This window comes from Polistes fuscatus, unplaced genomic scaffold (assembly GCF_010416935.1).
Source record: "Polistes fuscatus isolate 324 unplaced genomic scaffold, CU_Pfus_HIC Scaffold20, whole genome shotgun sequence".
Taxonomy (NCBI): domain Eukaryota; kingdom Metazoa; phylum Arthropoda; class Insecta; order Hymenoptera; family Vespidae; genus Polistes; species Polistes fuscatus.
The window spans coordinates 359,430-378,465 of NW_025113097.1; the positions used below are offsets into that span (position 1 = coordinate 359,430).

Consider the following 19,036-nt stretch of genomic DNA (forward strand, 5'->3'; position numbering starts at 1 on the left):
TAATCTTTCAAATATTATCTCGAAAGAAGAAATATATGACTTAGACCACTTTCATAATTATGGACGCATTTTCACCTAAGATAAATCAAAGTCATAAATAAATATCGACAGGAGAATATAAAAAATAGAAAATGAATATAAATCATTTGAAAATAAAGATTTTGCGGATTGTATTAAAAACACTCGAGATATCAAATTTCCAACAAGACAGATTATCGATGATATCGTTTAATAAAAAATAAAGGAAAAATGGCAAACCGGTAAAAAACGAAAACGTTTGAAAACGAACGAAAACGATTGTTCGTTGTTTTTGTGTTATTTCTACGTAAAGAATAATATTGAAAAATTATTTTATTGAAAGGGGTTTCATATTCGAAGAATCGGCGCGTCGTAAAGAAATTAAATCCATTCGGCTACACAAAGAACAATTCGGATAAGTTTTTAATTGCATTCCGTAACCCGATCGCGTTCTCCGGTTCTGAGCAAAAATAAAAAGATAAAAGAAACAAGAAATTGCCTTTGACTGACTCGTGAAGAAGAGAATTGTTCTCTCTCTCTCTCTCTCTCTTTTCCATTATTTTATTTCAAATATTTTTCCTCTGCATTTCCAGTTTCAATGAAATTGTTAACATTTTGAAGAAAAGTTAGAAAAAGATCGAAAGAGAGAGAGCAAATGAAATTGTAGAAATTTTCTTATCCTTTGTCAAGTTCGTTGACTGCTTAGAACGAATGAATAGTAAAAAGGACATGAATTCGAAATAGTACGATTAACTTTATTGTCTTACCTGATGACTTCTTCTACTCCCACGCAAACTAAGCCTGTGACTCCAGTCACGTTTAGAAATTCCCACTCCGTACTTGTCCATACTTTATTTTTTCTTTTCTTTTCCTTTCTTTTCCTTGACAAAGTTGATACTATACGGGGCGATATCACCTTTACCTTTCTGTTATTTCATGTTCTTCCTGTAAAAAAGAAAAATAAGAAGAGAATGAAATATCAATCGTTATCGGAGAGATACGCTTTTATGGTCATATTTTTTTTTCTTCCTTCCCTTTCTTTCATTATCTTTCAACCCCTGTATCAACGATATCTCTCGATGAAAGTATATTCATGTTTTATTAATCCTGCTTATGGAAGAACACTTATAAATAAACGCGTCTATAAGATAAAAGTGACTATAACTATCGAACGACAACGTTTTATTAACAATTTCAACAACTTTACGAAAATAGAAAATATTCCTTAATTGTATATTACGTTACGTTACTTATTAACTTTTGAAATTATTTGACGTTTTGATAGTTGAAAATCGAATCGCGTCTCTTTATTATTATTATTATTATTATTATTATTATTATTAATTATTATTTTTATCTTCTTCTTTCTACCTCCTGCTTTATCTTTTATCTTGCGCATACGTGCTGGGACAGCATTTTCTTAGCGTATTATCCTTTCCCGAAACACCGAGTCCTTTTACGTAAGACACACTTTCTAAATTACCTCGGTTCTCTTAACTTGTTTAAAGTAAACTCGATTTAGCTGAAACTTACTCTATTTTTTTATTTTTTATTTTTTTTTTATTTTCTTATTTATTTATTTCTTTATATATTTTTTTTATCTGATTATTTAAAAGTGTTTACCATTGTCAGGTACGTTAACAACTTTAGTAGTTCTTTAAAACGATATTTAAACAAGTGTCGAGTGTGAGAACGGAAAAGTTTCATAACTCATCGAACTTTATAACAACGGTAATAACGTCAGCATGTCAGACATGGAGGGAAATGAAAACGTTTATAAGAAAAAAAAAAAAAGAAAGATAGAAAAAAAATGAAGAAAAAAAAGTTCCTCTCGACTGGTAGTTTATTGGATTTGCTATCATGTAGTTGGATAACTACATTAGCATTAACCCAATTTGACGCATAGTGGTTCCTCACTTCCTCGCCACCTTGTCTCCACTCGTCGTGGTCTTATGATCAATTTGTTCTAGGCATACGTGTACATATATGTAAATTTATACTTGCACATATATATATAGATATAGAGTATAGGTGCACGCACGCATACAAATAAATCTTCACGGAGAGGAAGCCAATGCATACATTTTCTCTTAATCAACAAATAAATCTTTAATTTGACCACAAGCAAATAAATTTTCAATTGTTTTGATCGATTTGATGGTAATTAACGAGCACTCGATAATTCATTAGAATCAATTGACAATCAATATATTATTAGATTGAATATATTTAAAAGATATTTATTAAAATTGATAGTATAATATTAAATATTAAATTGTAAAAAAATAATATAATATAATATTAAAATTGATAGTATTTTTTTCTATTCTAAAAGTCTTATCGTTAGAATTTTGTTTGGAAAATTTTATTGAAAAAACAATGCACGCATTTTTCTTATATTTCTAACATTTCTAATCATTGTCATTGCTAATTGCATCTTATGTATACACACACACGTACAGGTATAATAAACTAATCATTATTTAAAAACAAACTTTGAATTATAAAAAACAAATGTGATTTATTTAAATTACTATGAAAACATTGATTCATATCGGAAAGGTGCCTTTGACAGAGATTTAGAAAGGTCATTGTGTTACAAGAGAATCCTCATCACTCGATCGTTCATTATGCAATCATGTCTCCTACATCGTTGCACGCATAGCTTTTGATTACACCGAGTAATAAATCCGATCATTCTTGGATCACGAGACGAATTTTGATCTCCTTTTGTAATATTTTCTCTTTCTCTTGCAAATCATTCTCGTAGTATTAATAAACAAAAAAATATAAGAAAAGAAAAAGAAGAAAAAGAAGAAGAAAAATATGTTTCATAACGCTGTCATTGCATCGTTAGTTGTCTACGAAGATGATGATGATGATTATGATGATGATGATTAAAAAAAAAAAAAATAACTATAAACGAGAAGAAATTTATTCATTTAAAACGTTTCTCTCCTATGCAACGATCTATTATTCACGAATCGTCAATTTATTTTAATCAAATATTTTGTATATTATATTTATCGATACGTAAATTTTTGGATTAAGAGCAACAAAAAGAAAACGAGAAGTCGAAATCGATCGGGAAACGTATATTCAATAATTTTGTTTTTTTTTCTTTTTTTTTTTTAATACCTCGACTAACAATTCTAACCATGATTTTCGTGTTTGGATACTTTTTCATTTTGATATAAATAGGGTAGAATTTAAAAGCGAGGAAGTTTTATTTAACGAGCAAACCGCAACGTCTCTTTTAATTACTGTAGTTTACGCGAGAGATTTTTCGCGTTATACAAATGGTTTATTAACAAACAAAAAATTAATAAAAAAAATATAGAACCTTATTTTTATTTCATCCCCGCGCTGACAGTTGTCAAGCTGTTAAATGAAATATACACGAATGGAAGTATATATATATTTTAAGCATACGAGTTATGCAAAGTATGTAATATCATTGTTGAAAATTGTTTCATTTAATAAGGATAGAAATCAAAAAATATCTTTCGTTTGGATAGATTACGTAAAGATGATCTACGAAATAAAATAAAAAAAAGTGGAAAATTGAATTTTATAATTATGAAATAATGATATAAATTATCTAATTATCTATAGATTTTTCTATACGATCGATTGATCATGCAAAAGATCGTGCAAGTGTCGATGCAATTTTATTAATATCTAGGTAAAGAGAAATTGAGAGAGATAGATGGATACAGGAGTATGCGTACGTGTGTTTACCCTTTTGTTTACTCGTGCGAGCGGAAGAACAAGTTGGTCCCTCCCTCCGTCGCAATATAGTCGTGTCACTTACGTTCTTCCACCCTCGATTTACGTTTGTTTTCGATCCGGAATCCTGGCGCCTATTTTATTACGCAAGCCGACGACGCCACAAGAGACGCTTCGGTCCGGTTAGTATTTTATCTCTCTCTCTCTCTCTCTCTCTCTCTCTCTTTCTCTTTTTCTTTCTCATCCAAAGATACTTCCCTCGTGTATATCACAGCTAAAGGAAACACAATGGATTTTTGATAAAAATAAACCTTACTCGATGATATTACATTTTTCTTTTTCTTTTTTATATTATCATTGAAAAAGAAATATAATATTTTTTACAATCGAATGAATAGAGATAGATAATTAGAGTGGGAGAGAGAGAGAGAGAGGAGAGGGAGGGATGGGGTGACTTTTGTTCCGATATAACAATGACTTACATTGAAAAACTAACTTATTTCATTATTTCAAGAGAATTTGTATTATAATGTTAATATACATTTCAAAACGTATTTTCAATATGTTCGTTAAATATATTTTCGATCGAGTCTATTAATTAGAACGTTATATACATAACTGTAATTCAATTACATAAGAGATACCAGGTAGTAAGCGAGGCAATACCGAAAGCAAGAGATGATGGATATTTTGACCAAAAATATAATAATAAGATTGAAATATTTTTTCGAAGTATTTTTATATCAAAACTTTCGTTCTATTTACTTGAGTGAATCCTTTCTAAGAAAAAAACCGATTTATTTATATAATTTCATCAGAGAAAATAAACGCTCGGAATTATATTTTACACGCGATCAAATAATAATAATAAATATATTTTACTTTTTTTCCTTGAATAGTTGCTTCTCAACGGAACAATTAATGTAAGATATTGAATATAACGTAGAATTGTTCCGGAAGGAATGATAATGAGTGCAGGTACCCTCATGGCCGTCGGATTGCGTATCGTTCAGTCTGATCAAAACCTGACTATACTACTGACTAATGCGTTAACTCCCAGTGACACTCAACTTTATTGTAAACAAGTTAAAGTAATAAATTAATGGAATATATATGCCCATAATTATAAAAGTGGTCTAGATGAAAATTAAACAAAAAATAAGTTTATATCAGTTATTTCACACCACATTATTTTAAACTCAATGAATTCAATGTTCAATTTTCACGATATTGTCAAAAATGAATAATCAGATAGTGATTGTAATTTCAGTATTATATGGAATTCATTCGGTGTTCAAATGTAATCTTTCAAATATCTCGAAACAAGAGATATATGACTTGGACCACTTTTATAATTATGGGCACATATCTAAACTAAATGATCTTATTCTCGTTAGTTAATTTAAAATAAAATTTGTATGAAATCACCTTGACAAGAAAATACTATAAAAAGTTATATATTAGACAATTATTATTTGGTAAGACTGATTGAAATCATTATCGGTTGTTAACTAAACCGATTGTAAATCATTTTACGCTTAGATGATTATTTAGTATAGTTAGACACCTTGCTTTACTTTCGTTTACAAATTATCCATGGTAAAAGAATTGATTGTAGAACGAGGTTAATGCAATGTGTGGCTTTTCATTAGAAACATTAACTATTAACGTCATAAATACCACCCATGGTTACTTCATTTTCTTATTGTATCATTATCGTATTTAAGTTTCAATTTAATCAGTAAATTCTATCAGTTTGATAATAAAATAAAGCTAAAGCCTCGAAGCACCAACACCATCAATTTACCGATCGTCGTTAATTTAATAACAATAGAATATTATTCTTCAAATAATTGTCTCGATATTTATAGAAGATAATTGATAAATCAATTGTTCTTGTTTCTTTCTATAGTATATATAACTATCTTGACTTTACACGCATTTCATCGCAGTTTCTGATTTGTATGCGTTCAGAAAACATGCACACATATATATATAAATATCTGAGTTCTGTTGTATCCGGAAGAAAAATATGAATCTCACTCTCACTCTCTCTCGTTTTCTATCTTTCTTTTTTGCTAGTGGTCCGAAAGCGAGAAAAGATATTTTTATTCAACCATGAAGGCACGACGTTGGACAGAAGGTATTTTATCAGTGACGATAGAAGAAACTAGTGTACGATATAGTACACACACATCCTACGATTATCCGTATCGATCGTTGTGTGTGGAAATATCTGTGGCAGTTACGAGTCGGGTTAAAGATATTTCAAAAGTTATAACTTACCCTACCACCGTGAATGTTCAATCACGTTTCATTCATTTCATTTTGATATTAACGTTAAAGAGAAATTTTGGTCAAAGAAAGTACGAAAATTCGTGCTAAAGAAAATTTGAAGATATACCGAAGATTTGACAAAGTCGTTCAACTTTGAACTGCTATCAAAATTATTATTGTCGAGGCTAATTCATTAAGAAAACACATTTCTATATTAAATATAAACAGTTGAATATCACGATCAATTTATTTCATGATTTGAAAAAAAACAAAATTCTAAAAGTTGAGTTACGTATATAAAATAATACAAATATTTAATCTTCGAGTTGAGTCGAAGTAAGTCGCTAAAATATATCTAATATGCTCGTATTAATTATCGTCAAATGTTCATATTTCGTTGTATCAAAATTGAGTAAGTTGTACGATAACGAGTACGTACGATCGATATTTCGTCGCGGTTGGACACGATTCGCATTAGAAATATTTCTACGGGTATCGTAGAGAATAAATAAAGACTTGCAACTAAAGGAAGAGTATCTGGTGGTGTCAAACGATTAGTGCGAGTTGCCTGTACTTACTAATTGACGATAAAATTCAAGAAGTGTCCTTACCCAACAACACCGGCTCCGGACTCGATGATCTTGACACGATTTTCATTCTCGAAGCTAGATATACGTAGCTTTTTTTTTTTCTTTCTTTCTTTCTTTCTTTCTTTTACAATTTCTTTTCTTTCTTTCTCTCTTGATTATTTTTTAAATGGCTATAAGTCGAACACGAGTAACAGTAATACCCATATTATTATCTCTGACCACAGGACAGTTCAAGTTCCTTCGATGGGACAATAAATAATCAAGATTCTCACAGTTCAAGTTGTTTCTCTTAAACTTCATCACCGCGATCTAAATCTTGATGGATTTAATCGTTTCCACCTGGATCCACTTAACTAAGGATAGATCGGTTTAATTTAATGATATTAGCCTCGATATTCGTTGTTTCAAGGGTCAACAAAGATCAAAGGGAAACGGTGAGACATCGATCGAATCATCGACTATGACAATTCCAATGCTTCATTCGATGATATTCTATTTCGATCTTGTAATAGATCTTCCAAACTCGACTTTAGAAACTCGTTGATTTTATTTTCTATTCTCTCACTCTCTCTCTCTCTTTTTTATATATAAGATGTAATTATATCATTTTATTTGATTGGTTTATTAAATATGCCATCAATTGAGATGTATATGTGTATATTTAATAATATTTTGTTAAATGATCGATATAATAATCTTTATAAACTAGTCACTTTCGCACGCACGTTAGTACAATTGTCACGAGTCAAATAGATCTTCTTTCTCTCTCTCTATCTATCTCTATCTTCTCAATCTCTTCGTCAGATCCGGTCTATCATAGCGATCGCGTTCTCTTATAACATCGGTGAACCACGTCCGATCACGCGATGATCCAACGAGATTTCACGGTGATCATTGCAATCGTGATTTGCAATTTGCATTTTTTTTTTTTGTTCTTTTCGTTCATTTATATATTTTTTCTTTCTTTTTTCTCTTTTTTTGTTCTTTTTTATTTTGTATTAGGAAATAATAGAAAAGAAGGAAAAAAAATATTAGATGTTATTAGACCGAGAGAGAAATGACGCGATGCGTTTGACACGGATGCCGCGCGTCGACTGAGGAGACCCAAGATTGACTGTGGCGGTGCCATTTCACGCCGATTTCTATCGCGCCTGGATAGAAACCTCGTGAGAAACTAGACCAAGAGAAAGAGAGACAGAGAGAGAGAGAGTCGACTACCACACGCAGAATCCATCTTACAATTCTAAACTGTCAATGGAAATTCTGTAATATTACAATTTGCTATTATGTTTTTACATATTTTTATAGTGGAACGAATAAATTTTGATCTTTGAGCATACGAAAAACAAGAAGATTTGATTTCGTTTATTTGATTCACGTAAAATTCATATATTCTTATGTATGTATATGTATACAAAGAATTTTCTTAGATATTTTAATATTCTCTCTTTCTTTATAAATATTTTCTTTTATCTTATATATATGCAAAGGGCATGCGTATAAATACGATCAATCAATTATTTATATCTTAGGAGTTTTTAAAAAAAGAACGAACAAAGTAAGAAGAGATAAGATAACCACTTCCCATCAATTCGATCAATCCATTTTTTCCATTAAATTTTGTCTAAGCTCACTTTAATTGTTTAACTTAATTTATTATTCTGTAAATATATTTATATAGTCTTTTTTTTTTTAATGTTTCAATATTATATATTTATACCATCTTTATTTTATCTTTATCTTTCGATATTTTCTTTTTCTTTTTATGTAACAATGGATTATCCCCGTAGACGTTTGAATAAACGAAATAAACGAAATAAGGAGAAAGGAAGGGAAGAATTTGTTAAAGGGAAAATGCATATCAACTTGACTACCCTTTCGTGACTTGTAAAATACTTGATGGTGTTGACGAGAACAGAAGAAAAACAGAAATAAAAAGAGAAATAAAAAGGATGATAACAAGTGCAGTAATAGGAATAAGAGAGGGGAAAAAGGAAAATAATTCTGAATAAAAGGAAGGGAAAAAAAAAAGAGAGAGAAAAAGAATGTAAAGTACTTTGAAGCTTAGGGTAGTGTCGAATATTAAAGTATACATGGAGCTTTTTTCATTTCTCGTTGTAAAGAACCTTTTTTCTCGTTGCAATGGCAGCTCAGTCGTCGTCGTCGTCGTGTTGTTATTATCGTTGCTATCGTAATATTATTCCTTCGTGGCCCTTAAGATCGTTCCTTTTCATCGAAGGTTTGCATTTTAAAAGCCGATCATTTTTTGTCATCTCAATTTTATGTTACATCGTAGATGTGTAACGAGAAGAATAGGAAAGTATTACACATAGATGTTATTTTCTTTTCTTAAATGAATTTAACGGTGGCAACTAAATGAAAAAAATACATCTCTGTTTATCGAACGAATAGTGGAAAATATAACGAATCGAAAGCCATGCAAAATTTGACCCTCGAAGTCATAACTGCGCAGGAACATTAAAATAAATATTCTTTTGTTGAAAGAATTACATAAAAAGTAAAAAAATGCTGAAAATCAGATCGTTTTATTATATATAATCTTCATTTCTCTTTATTGCAAATAAAATTTTCGTTACACACATGCGCAACATTAGGAAAGTCATATAATAAACAACTCTGAATAAAAGTACTTTCATAGACAACAACGTGACAGTCTGAAGGTGAATTTCGAAGAGGACAGTGCTCCGAACGTATACTCAGTGCTTCTAAATTACAATACACATTTTATTTCGATTAATTAACAATTATTTGAATATTCTAACTCACTCTACTTACATTTGAGATTATTTAGACGCGTATACATTGAATGAAACATTACATACCTATTAACCCTTTGCACTCAAAGCCTTTTTTGCAAGCGCGTTGTCACCTTTGATAAACCTTGTAACCTTTCGTTTGTCCAATTAAAGCCATCTCGCGTCGACGTTATCTTCGATAAGTCCTGCTTTGTAACGTTAGAATAATAGATCTGATATATCGATCATGGAGGATAGAAGCTTGCGAATGATACCTAAATTGCGTCAAGAAATTATTCCTTTACCGTAGGTAAATTGAATAATAAAATATTTCGACCGACGTTGAGTGAAATTCCTTTGAAACACCGGATGACATTTAATAGAAAAAAAGACCGCATTATCTGGACCGAACATTTTATTGTACATTTCAACTCATTCCATTTTTTTCCAAAAGAAATGTGAAAGTCGTCGGAGAAATTGATATTTGATTTGATTTAGTCAATTTTTGTCTTTGATGAAAATTTCTTAGATGCTATAGAAACGAATAAAGAAGACACGTTTCACATCGATGTTTAATATCGAGTAGTTTTCCTTTCGATCTGTCGAGTACTACGCGTAAACACATTCTAAATATAATACCTAAACGTGGTCCCAATGAAGTCCACTCTGCTTTACGGGATCGTATTAACCTACTTCTTATCGATTCTCACACTGGGGTTTCTTCCTTTCCCCCTTACACATTCGTACAATATAGTCAAGAACATAGGCTTGGAAACGAAGAATCATGCTCAATGGACTTTAATCTACTTTCTTCTATTTTTCTTCCCTTTATTTTCCTTTTTTTTTCCCCCCTCATTTTATTTCTTTCCTCGACCGCAACGTCAAATTACTGTGTTGAACGTCAACATTTTTTTTCTCCTCGCGATCATTATTTATATTGATTTTTCATTTTATTTTCTTTTTTTTTTTTTTCTTTTTTTTTTTTACGAAGATAATACAATAAAAATGTCAGTCGCATCGATTGTTGTTATTCTCGTACGATTACTAATTCGAGACAATTGTGAAAATATATGAAAATGAGTCGCAAGAGGACCATATTATCTTTCTCGTTATTCTACGAAATCGTTTTAACGTTCTTCGCGTAAGTACAGAGATGGGAAAAACATATCAAAGTGAATCACCATGCTCGTCGCCTCTCTCTCGTTCTATTCCTAAAGTTGTTCTTGATATCGCGACTACACTTTCGCCCAGAAAGATATTTGCCATTTTATTTTCTTTGATATTTTCTTTGACCTCAAGATAATATTTTGATTTCGATAAAAATATTCTTTTCTCTGTTATATTAAAACTCGCGTGCAATTAATTAAAAAAGTAATAAAGAAAAAAGAAAATGAAATCAGATTTACGATGCCTTGAAACTTTGATTTTTATTATGAAAACGAAAATGGAAATGTGTACGTATAATTATAATTGCAAGCAGATGCATAATCGGAAATTTGTGAAATACACCTATCATAATATCGTATTAAACTTACGCATACGTAATCACAATTTAATCATTGAAATATTTTGCGGATCAATTTATCGGAAACACGATTTCGTGTTGGTGTGGTAACGCTACAAGTAGTAAAGGATCATCTCGTTTATGTGTTGAATGATCAAAGATGGTAGGTAAATGCGCATGTGCGAAAGCTGTCAGGAACGGTACGTTCTCGAATCTCAACGGTACTTCTACATACCTTGTAAAGTGTTCAAAGCCAAGCTAACCGAAACCCCGCATACGTAATAGACAAAGATCATCTTTTATGCACAATTTCATCTATTATTTACTATGCTTGAGTCGAAAGTTCAAATTATTTTGAAATGTAAAACAATACTCAAATATTAACAAATGTTAGTTTGATTAATTCATGTTTTTGAGAACTTACGAATCTAAAAGGATTATAAATCAACGTAAAAATAATTATTCGAGATAATTGTCGATCGCGATAAGACGAAATATTATATCCTAATATAACAAGGTATTGAAATTTATATATCACTCTTATGTCACTTATCTTTGATAGATATTAAATTGTAATATATATCAAACGATCGTCAAAATCGTTCCTTCAAATTTCTATGTCGTTCTTTACATAAGCGATAAAAAAGTAAATTATTTTCAGGAAACAATAAAGGAGAGAGAGTCTTAGTTTATGTTTTTTATTTAATCCATATTACAGAAAAGCAATTGTTATTCTAATTAAAATTACGGCAAAAAAAAATAAAAAGATATTGATAAAAGTAGAAAGAGGGGACACCGAAAGCTCTAGATCGTTACGGCCCTGAACAAGGCCGTGCGTCGTTGTACTCGTGAATGTACTCGCCTCGCGAAGTAGTAGCAGTCGTTCGACGTCAGCCAAACGATGCGGACCTCGCGTTTACGTAATCTACAATTTCTCGATTTTCATTGCATTTAAATCGATGTCACAGCCGGTTAACGTGTTCCTATCTTATTGTTTTTTTCATCTCCGAATACATTTTTGAGTACGACAAACGCGCGGATGCGCAATATACGTTGGCAAAAGGCGCGCGCGCTTATCAAAGGAAACAAAACAGCAGCGCAAAAAGGGAGGAATTTGGTGGTGAAGGTGGCGGAAAAAGAAGGAGACGACGACGACGAGGAGGAGGAGGACGAGGAGGGGGCGGAGGGAGATGGGGTGGTAGGGCGCTGGGCGGTGTCAGGTAAGGTCTCCCGAGACTTACCCCTTTTACTTTTTTTTTTTTTTTTAATCCCCAGGGTGTTAACCCACAGTCCAGAAGGACAAAAATCTTCTTCGAGAAAGGAAAAAACAAATAATTATATTAATAATAATAATAATTATTATAATAATAAATGTTATATATATATAAATTAACTTTGCAATATAGTTGCATATAAGATTTCTCGTTATCTCAAAGGGAAAATGACGACAACGTTTAGCTCGTTCGGTTAAGCTCGGTCGAGTTCGGTTTAATCTCACGAACATGACCTAACCTCTTTGTTCTACTGCGTACCATCGTGCATATTTAGACTACTTTTTTTTCTTTTTTTCTTTTTTTACTATTTGTTTGATCGAAATAAAGACAGGTGGTGGGGATGCATCGCGAAAAAGGCGCGAATAAGTAAGTAAGTAAATATATAGATAGGTTTGTTTTTTAAAGTAATAGTAGTAGTAGTAGTAGTAGTAGTATAAAGGGTAGTATACATTTAGGGGCAAAGTATAAAAGCTTTTGTTTTCACGGTTAATACTCCGGTGGACTCGAAGTTTAATCGATAAACGAACTGCTTGTTGCCGTTGCGGTTCCATGGAATGTGTCTTACGAAACAAGCTTGGTAACCCTTCGAAAAAAGTAGTCCTTCGATTCTACCGCCTTCGTAAAATAGTTCGATGGCAGTAAGGGTGGGTTTTGGGGTAGGGGTGGCGAGAAGCCGGTTAACTCGCTTCGTTAAGTTTGCAAGACGCTACTCTCTCTCTCTCTCTCTCTTTTTTTTTCACCCTCTTTCTATGCATTTCTCTGTCTCTTTACATTCGCGCTTCTCTCAAGTCAAGTGCTCTTCTTCCTACTTCTTCTATTCTTCTTTCTTTTTTCTTTTTCTTCTTATACTTACAACAAGCTTTTTTCTACCCCTTCTACTGCCTTTCTCTTTTCAGTACAATCTTGTAGAACGTTGACCCTTCTTAATTCGTTTCTAGTACTTAGTCACTATTCTCTTATAAGCCCGACATTGTGGTAGATGATATCTTATATATATATATATATATAGAGACAGAGAGAGAGAAAGATAGAAAGACATGTACTTTTCTTTCTTTTTTTTCCCCCTTTTTATTCTTTTTATTTAGTCCGTAAAAAAAGTGTAAGAGACCTACCGACCAACCTTTTTCACATAAAAATTTGTCCATCTATATGTATTCGTTCAAGATTTATTTTGTATATGTATATTTATCTTGTATCTATGTATTTCTTGTCAAGATATTTTTCAAAGAGAGAAACTTTATTAAAGAAACATTCGCTTAATAATTATTACTTATCTAAAATAGTTAAGTCAAAATTAGATTAGAATTTTTTTTCATGGTTTAATTAAAAAAATTAAACTTTATCAGTAATGTTGATCGAATTAAAAGATGTTATCTAACGATTTTTAAAGGGAAAAAAATAAAAAGATAAGGAAGACACTCGATAAATGAACAAATCGATTCACGCAAAATGGATTCGCAAAGTGAATTGGAATTTTATAGTAATGGGTATACCAGGAACATTTGTTTTAACTCGTGTATTCTTGTGTTATCGGATCGACGACAGATGTTTTTTAAAATCTCAATAACGTGAAAATAGTAAGAGCAGTATTTTATATTTTATTTTATACACAATTTTTGTTCCTTTTTTCAAAATCCCCTATATTTTTCGTTCAATCAACCAAGCGTGATTTATTATCTCGCGATGCGTGTCATATTATAACGTCGAGGAATTAAACGAAAAATAATAATGAATAAATAAAAGAGATAATCGAGCATTTATAAAATAAAATAATCGTAGGAATGATTCGCAATATTTAATAACAAACATTTATCCATTTTTCGGATCCCTTTGATCAACGATAATAAAGTTCACTTGTGTTGTTTTACGTGTTTCATTTTAAAAAATAATATAATTATTTTTATCGGGTGTAACGAAAAAATAAATGTAAAAATCTTTGCGAACTTTTTTCGTTATCTGATATTTTAATTTATAATATATTTTTTTAGATTAACAGAGAAATGTAGCGTAGTTTTTTAATCAATGAAGATAATCGATAAAAAAATTTAAAAGCAGCGAAATCTTTCTTGTTTAACTAATATTTGTTCTCTCTCTCTCTCTCTCTCTCTCTCTCTCTCTCTCTCTTTCTTTCACTGTTTGATAATATCGTAAAAGAGTGGAAGTTTAAAATGCGCCACTTCGCGATATCGATCTCGGTATTGTTTTCCAACATTTCATTCGATCGAGTACGCTTGAAAAGGCAGCTGCATTTCAACTTCATTTCATTTCGATTCACATTTCACCTTTGACTTCTTTTTTTTAACCGATAAATGTTCAAAGAGAAAATTAGAGCCTTGGGTATCTTTCAAAGTATTAAAACGTATTAAACGAATTCAATGTCAAGTGAGAGAGAAAGCGAGAGAAAGCGAGAGAGAGAGACATGTTAATGTAAAAAGAAAAAAAAAGTAGCGTAAAATAATTGTTAAAAGTTGGTTAACCAGTTGTAAAATTATATATGAGGTTTCTTCGATTGCAGAAATATTATTTAAATCGATTAACCGGAAATCTGGCGAACCTGGGGAATCTCGCGAGTTGCATCTCTACGATGATAGACGACGAGGAACAAGAAGAGCTACGTTGTACGGGAAGTGACGTCGAGATAGAAGAATACACGGATACGGAAGAGTCACCATACGTCGGTGCTTATCGTGCCAGTTCCGATAAACTTTTCGACAAAAGTAGAGCGACCTGGCAAAAATGCACATTTCTAATCACTCTATTTACCGTGGTTGCATCCGTAACAGTTCTTGTTATCGGTTTTCCACTATATCTCGAAAGCATCAGTGCCGTATCTAACGGCTACACTGGTAAGTCGGTGTCCTGCATGTGTCTGCTTAAGTTATCCATCCATTTTGATCAATTTTGATAAAGTAAATTACAAAAGTTTTGCAAATATAATCAATACGTGAAAAATATTCATATATAGGTCGAACGCATTTTAGTTATTCTTTAACACGTTCCATGCCACGTGTACCATCGGTGGTACACGTAGTCATATTTATTTAATGCGCTAAACATCAAATGGCTCGAACGACAAGTCAAGCAAAAATGGCTTGGCACGGAACGCGTTAACGATTTACTTTGATTTACACTGAAAACGATAGTGTCATTTCTAACGTTTATATTCGCTAATCCGATACGTATGATGGATGATCGTATATATTTTTATCGAATACTTTTGTAAAAGGATTTTCAAATTGTATGCATGAAAAATATTCGAATAGACATAACGTGTTTAATAAAAAATAACTTTTGTTATCGGTTATCCATTTTTCAAAGTTAAAGTATCGTAAGCCAATGTGTGATCATTCATTTTCATCGAGTAATTTTTTCTTACAACATTGTAGAACAAATATGAAAAATATTTAAATAGATATATTTTATAAGATTTATCATCTCGTTATATCTGGAGATTTATAAACGTAAGATCAGTGACCGTAAATGATGCAAGCTCACCCAGGAGAATGAAGATTTCTTATATATAATATAATAGATAAATTCTTCTATAGTAAGGATCTTGTTAGTATGAAAAATATATTTTCTTTTTATCATACGAATTGTCGGCAAAGTGATTTCTTATTCGGGCAATGATGAAATACGAAAAATGTATAAGATAACTTATGCACTTGAGATAGTTTGATAAAAGAAAAAAAAAGAGTTAGGTGAATTATTTATATAATTGTTGAAAAAAAAAAAAAATAATATTATTTTCCGTAGGTCTTCTATTCAGTGCTCTCGGCTCTGCTTGTATCCTCGGTTTCGTTTACTTCGTAACCGACAAAATTTCTCCACCTCCAGCGTTGGTACCAAACTCTATGAGAATAAGAATACCACGTTGCATGCTTATCAAAATAAGCACAATTTATGCTCTTTCTGGTATTCTCGTTGCCCTATCTCTCGATCAGAATCGAGTTCTCTGTCATCTGCAGGATCCGATCAAAGGCATCACTCTACTTTTCTCCCTGGTTTATTATTTCTTCTTCTCTCGCAAAAGTAAGACATATATTTCTTCGAAAATCAATCTTATTTTTCTTATTTATTTGATTATTAACATAATTTATTAGAAAAAATGTACAAATAAATGAGTGAAATTAATGAAATTTAAATTAGTTTATGAATTTGTTCTCGTATCATTTTGTTCAAATAATAATAATTGTTAAAATATTAATGTACACGTTTTAGTGATGAGCCTCCAACGAATATTCGCGAGCACTACGATAATAGTTGGCCTCTTTATAAGCGTGGACTATGGTCTTTGCGATGAATTTCGTTGTAGAGGAAGAGAAGTGTCAGCTCATACAGCGACGATGAGAGGATCCTGGGGCGTCAGAGCTGTCTGGACGTTCGTTTACGTGGGTGCACTGGCCGCTTTTGCGATGTTCTTCACGATGCTAGAGCGTCATTATACGACTGGGGTAAATTTGAGGATTTTTTCTTTTTAATTACTCACCCAATTAATGTTGCTCACTTTTTCTCACTCCAAAGAAAAAAAAAATATGCGAAATATAACGTTATATTACATCCAATTTCTTCTAATTATTTGATGAATATTTAAAAGGGGGAAATATTTCTTGAAAAGTAATATAACTTTGTACGATATTTCGTTTTTTAACAGCAACAACATATTTGTCAATTATTGACAACTCAGCCAAACTCTTTTCTTTACACCGTATCTCGTTTGGTCTCTTCTCGTGACATCCGACGAAGGGGATCGGAAGAAGAGGGTGGAAGATTGTTGCACGTTACGGATCCGGATCCCACGATAAAACCAAAGAATTATCCAAAACCGCCAATCCTTCAGACTCTTTTTCACATACATGTAATCACATTTTTTGCGATCCTTACATTGTGTTGGTTGGACACGTTGCCTGGCATTGGTAGGGTAAGTATCGCTTTTATTACGTCGAGGATTGATTAAAAAGAACAAACTTGTAATATGTGCCCATAATTATGAAAGTGGTCTAAGTCATATATTTTTTCTTTCGAGATATTTCAACTAAAACGAGATAATAACTAATAAACTTATTTTTGTTCATTTTCACCATAATTATTGGCACATATATCATTTTATTTTGAATAGTAAAATAATTTCGCATGGCAATTTGATTTGATTTGATTTGTTTCGATTGGAGAAAGAGAAAGATCAATGTTTTTTTTTTCACAAAAATTCAAATAAATAAGATTAAATTTAGCGTCGAGTTGTTTAACTTTGTTTTAGGGCCTTTCACCAGTCGACTTGTATCGTACCGTTGAACACGGTTTATCCTGCCACTTTAAAACAGTCGACTCTTGCTCGAACGTATCCAGCCATGCTTGGATTTGTCTATTAGCTTACGTAGTATTCGTAATCTCTTCCCTTAACTTTCTGTCGATGTGCGAAAGTGCAGTCTTTACTGTCGCTGCAGCTACAGTTTCTCTTCCTCTCTCTGGAATTTGGTGGAGTATTTACAAAATGAACGTCGGTGCAAACGGCGGTGAGTTTATTCAAGTTCACATAAATGCATGCGTGCACGAGGGAGATCTAACTATTAGGACAATGTTACGAATGGGAAAACGAAACTTTTTTCTATTTTTATTTTATCAATTATCAATTAATATTAATAAGTTATGCGAAATTGAATTGTGTCCTGTGTTGAAATAGGTTTTATCGTATGGTCACCTGGAGTAACAGGCGAATTAATTTGCGCATTACTCGGTCTTCCCGTTGTACTTCTTGGTTTGGGTTTACTCGTCAGGTCTCACTTCAGGGATACTCAAGCTTCTTATCAAACTATACAACCTCCTGACATACAACGTGATTGCCACAGATAAATCCTTCCTAAGGTATTGGTATCTTTTTCACATAGATATATATATATATATATAAATTGCATCAACAGTAAGGAAAATTAGAAACGAAAGAGATAATAAAACGATCTGTACACATACGCACACATACGACGATTATCTTACGTCTGACAATTTTTTGAGAAAAAAATTTTTTAAAAAAAGGAAAAAAAAAGGGGAAGGAATGATAAAGGGTCTCCGTTAATTAAAAGAGAATCGATTTTTCCTATCTAACGCCAACATAAGCAAAATTATCCGTCGAGCAACAGAACGTTATTGCTAGTTTATATTTTATTTTGATATAACGAAGCATTCTGATGGAAAAAAAAAGGAAGACGAAAAAAAAAATATATATATATATATATAGAAAGAAGTAAAAAGAAAAGTTCACAAATTACGTATATTATTATATTGTGTACTTTGAATAACGTATTGCTAACAATAGAAAAAGATAGAAGTGCACATAGCGGAAAAAAGACAGAGAGAGAGAGATAAATATGTCTAGTGAAAGTAAATATATAAAAAAGACAAAAAAAAATTACAAAATAATAAGACGACAAAAAAAATAAGGAGGAACTACTTTTGTAGGAAACAAAAAAAAAAGAAAAAATAAAATTATGCACGGCTCGTGTGTTTCTAGTAAAACTGAAAGTTTCGTACTTTGATGTACCTTTAGATTTCACGTTTTTCTTCGCAGTTATATATGTAATATATATATTATATACACATATATTACATATATACACATATATAATATATACATATTCGTTTAAATATAATAATAATAATAATAATAATAGTAATAATAGCATTGATGCGCAAAGCGCATAAGAAGTTGTTCGCTGAAGAAAAAAGTATTTTTTTATATGGAAAAATTTTTTTAAAAACCGCTTCTCTCTCTATTATTAGAAAGAAAAACTCTTAAGGGATGTTTCCACGGTGACCAGAAAAAAAAATATTGTCAAGAAGAAAAGTGACCAAAAAAAAAAAGATAAAGAAAAAGCATAAAAACAAATGGAGAAA

General features: G+C 31.5%; 2 protein-coding genes and 1 long non-coding RNA gene across 6 annotated transcripts in view; 1 reads left to right on the forward strand and 2 right to left on the reverse strand.

Moving 5' to 3' along the window:
* Nucleotides 1-1,246, reverse strand: part of LOC122517485 (adenylate cyclase type 6) — a 37,348-nt gene extending 36,102 nt beyond the window's left edge. The window contains exon 1 of one of the 2 annotated variants that reach the window (XM_043635883.1): nucleotides 786-1,242. In XM_043635883.1, coding sequence (XP_043491818.1) covers nucleotides 786-866 — 81 coding nt within the window. In that variant the 5' untranslated portion in view covers nucleotides 867-1,242. Of the gene's footprint in view, nucleotides 1-785 lie in introns of both variants that reach the window. The other variant, XM_043635884.1, reaches the window with a different exon arrangement.
* Nucleotides 1,247-3,977: 2,731 nt separating this feature from the next.
* LOC122517488 lies at nucleotides 3,978-7,931 on the reverse strand. The gene is made up of 2 exons (XR_006303872.1): nucleotides 6,636-7,931; nucleotides 3,978-4,021 (listed from the first exon to the last, which is right to left on the reverse strand). It is a non-coding gene; the product is annotated as an uncharacterized LOC122517488 (long non-coding RNA).
* A 3,824-nt stretch (nucleotides 7,932-11,755) lies between these two features.
* On the forward strand, nucleotides 11,756-18,264 carry LOC122517489. 3 transcript variants are annotated; one of them, XM_043635885.1, is made up of 7 exons: nucleotides 11,756-12,094; nucleotides 14,664-14,994; nucleotides 15,905-16,180; nucleotides 16,370-16,602; nucleotides 16,803-17,069; nucleotides 17,406-17,661; nucleotides 17,829-18,264. In XM_043635885.1, exons 2-7 carry the CDS (start codon nucleotides 14,733-14,735, stop codon nucleotides 17,996-17,998), a joined length of 1,464 nt encoding a protein of 487 aa, XP_043491820.1. In that variant the 5' UTR covers nucleotides 11,756-12,094; nucleotides 14,664-14,732; the 3' UTR covers nucleotides 17,999-18,264. The 3 variants fall into 3 exon arrangements, with proteins under 3 accessions (XP_043491820.1, XP_043491821.1, XP_043491822.1); XM_043635886.1 differs by lacking the exon at nucleotides 11,756-12,094 and adding an exon at nucleotides 12,280-12,518; XM_043635887.1 differs by lacking the exon at nucleotides 11,756-12,094 and adding an exon at nucleotides 12,280-12,514.
* The last annotated feature ends 772 nt before the right edge of the window (nucleotides 18,265-19,036 follow it).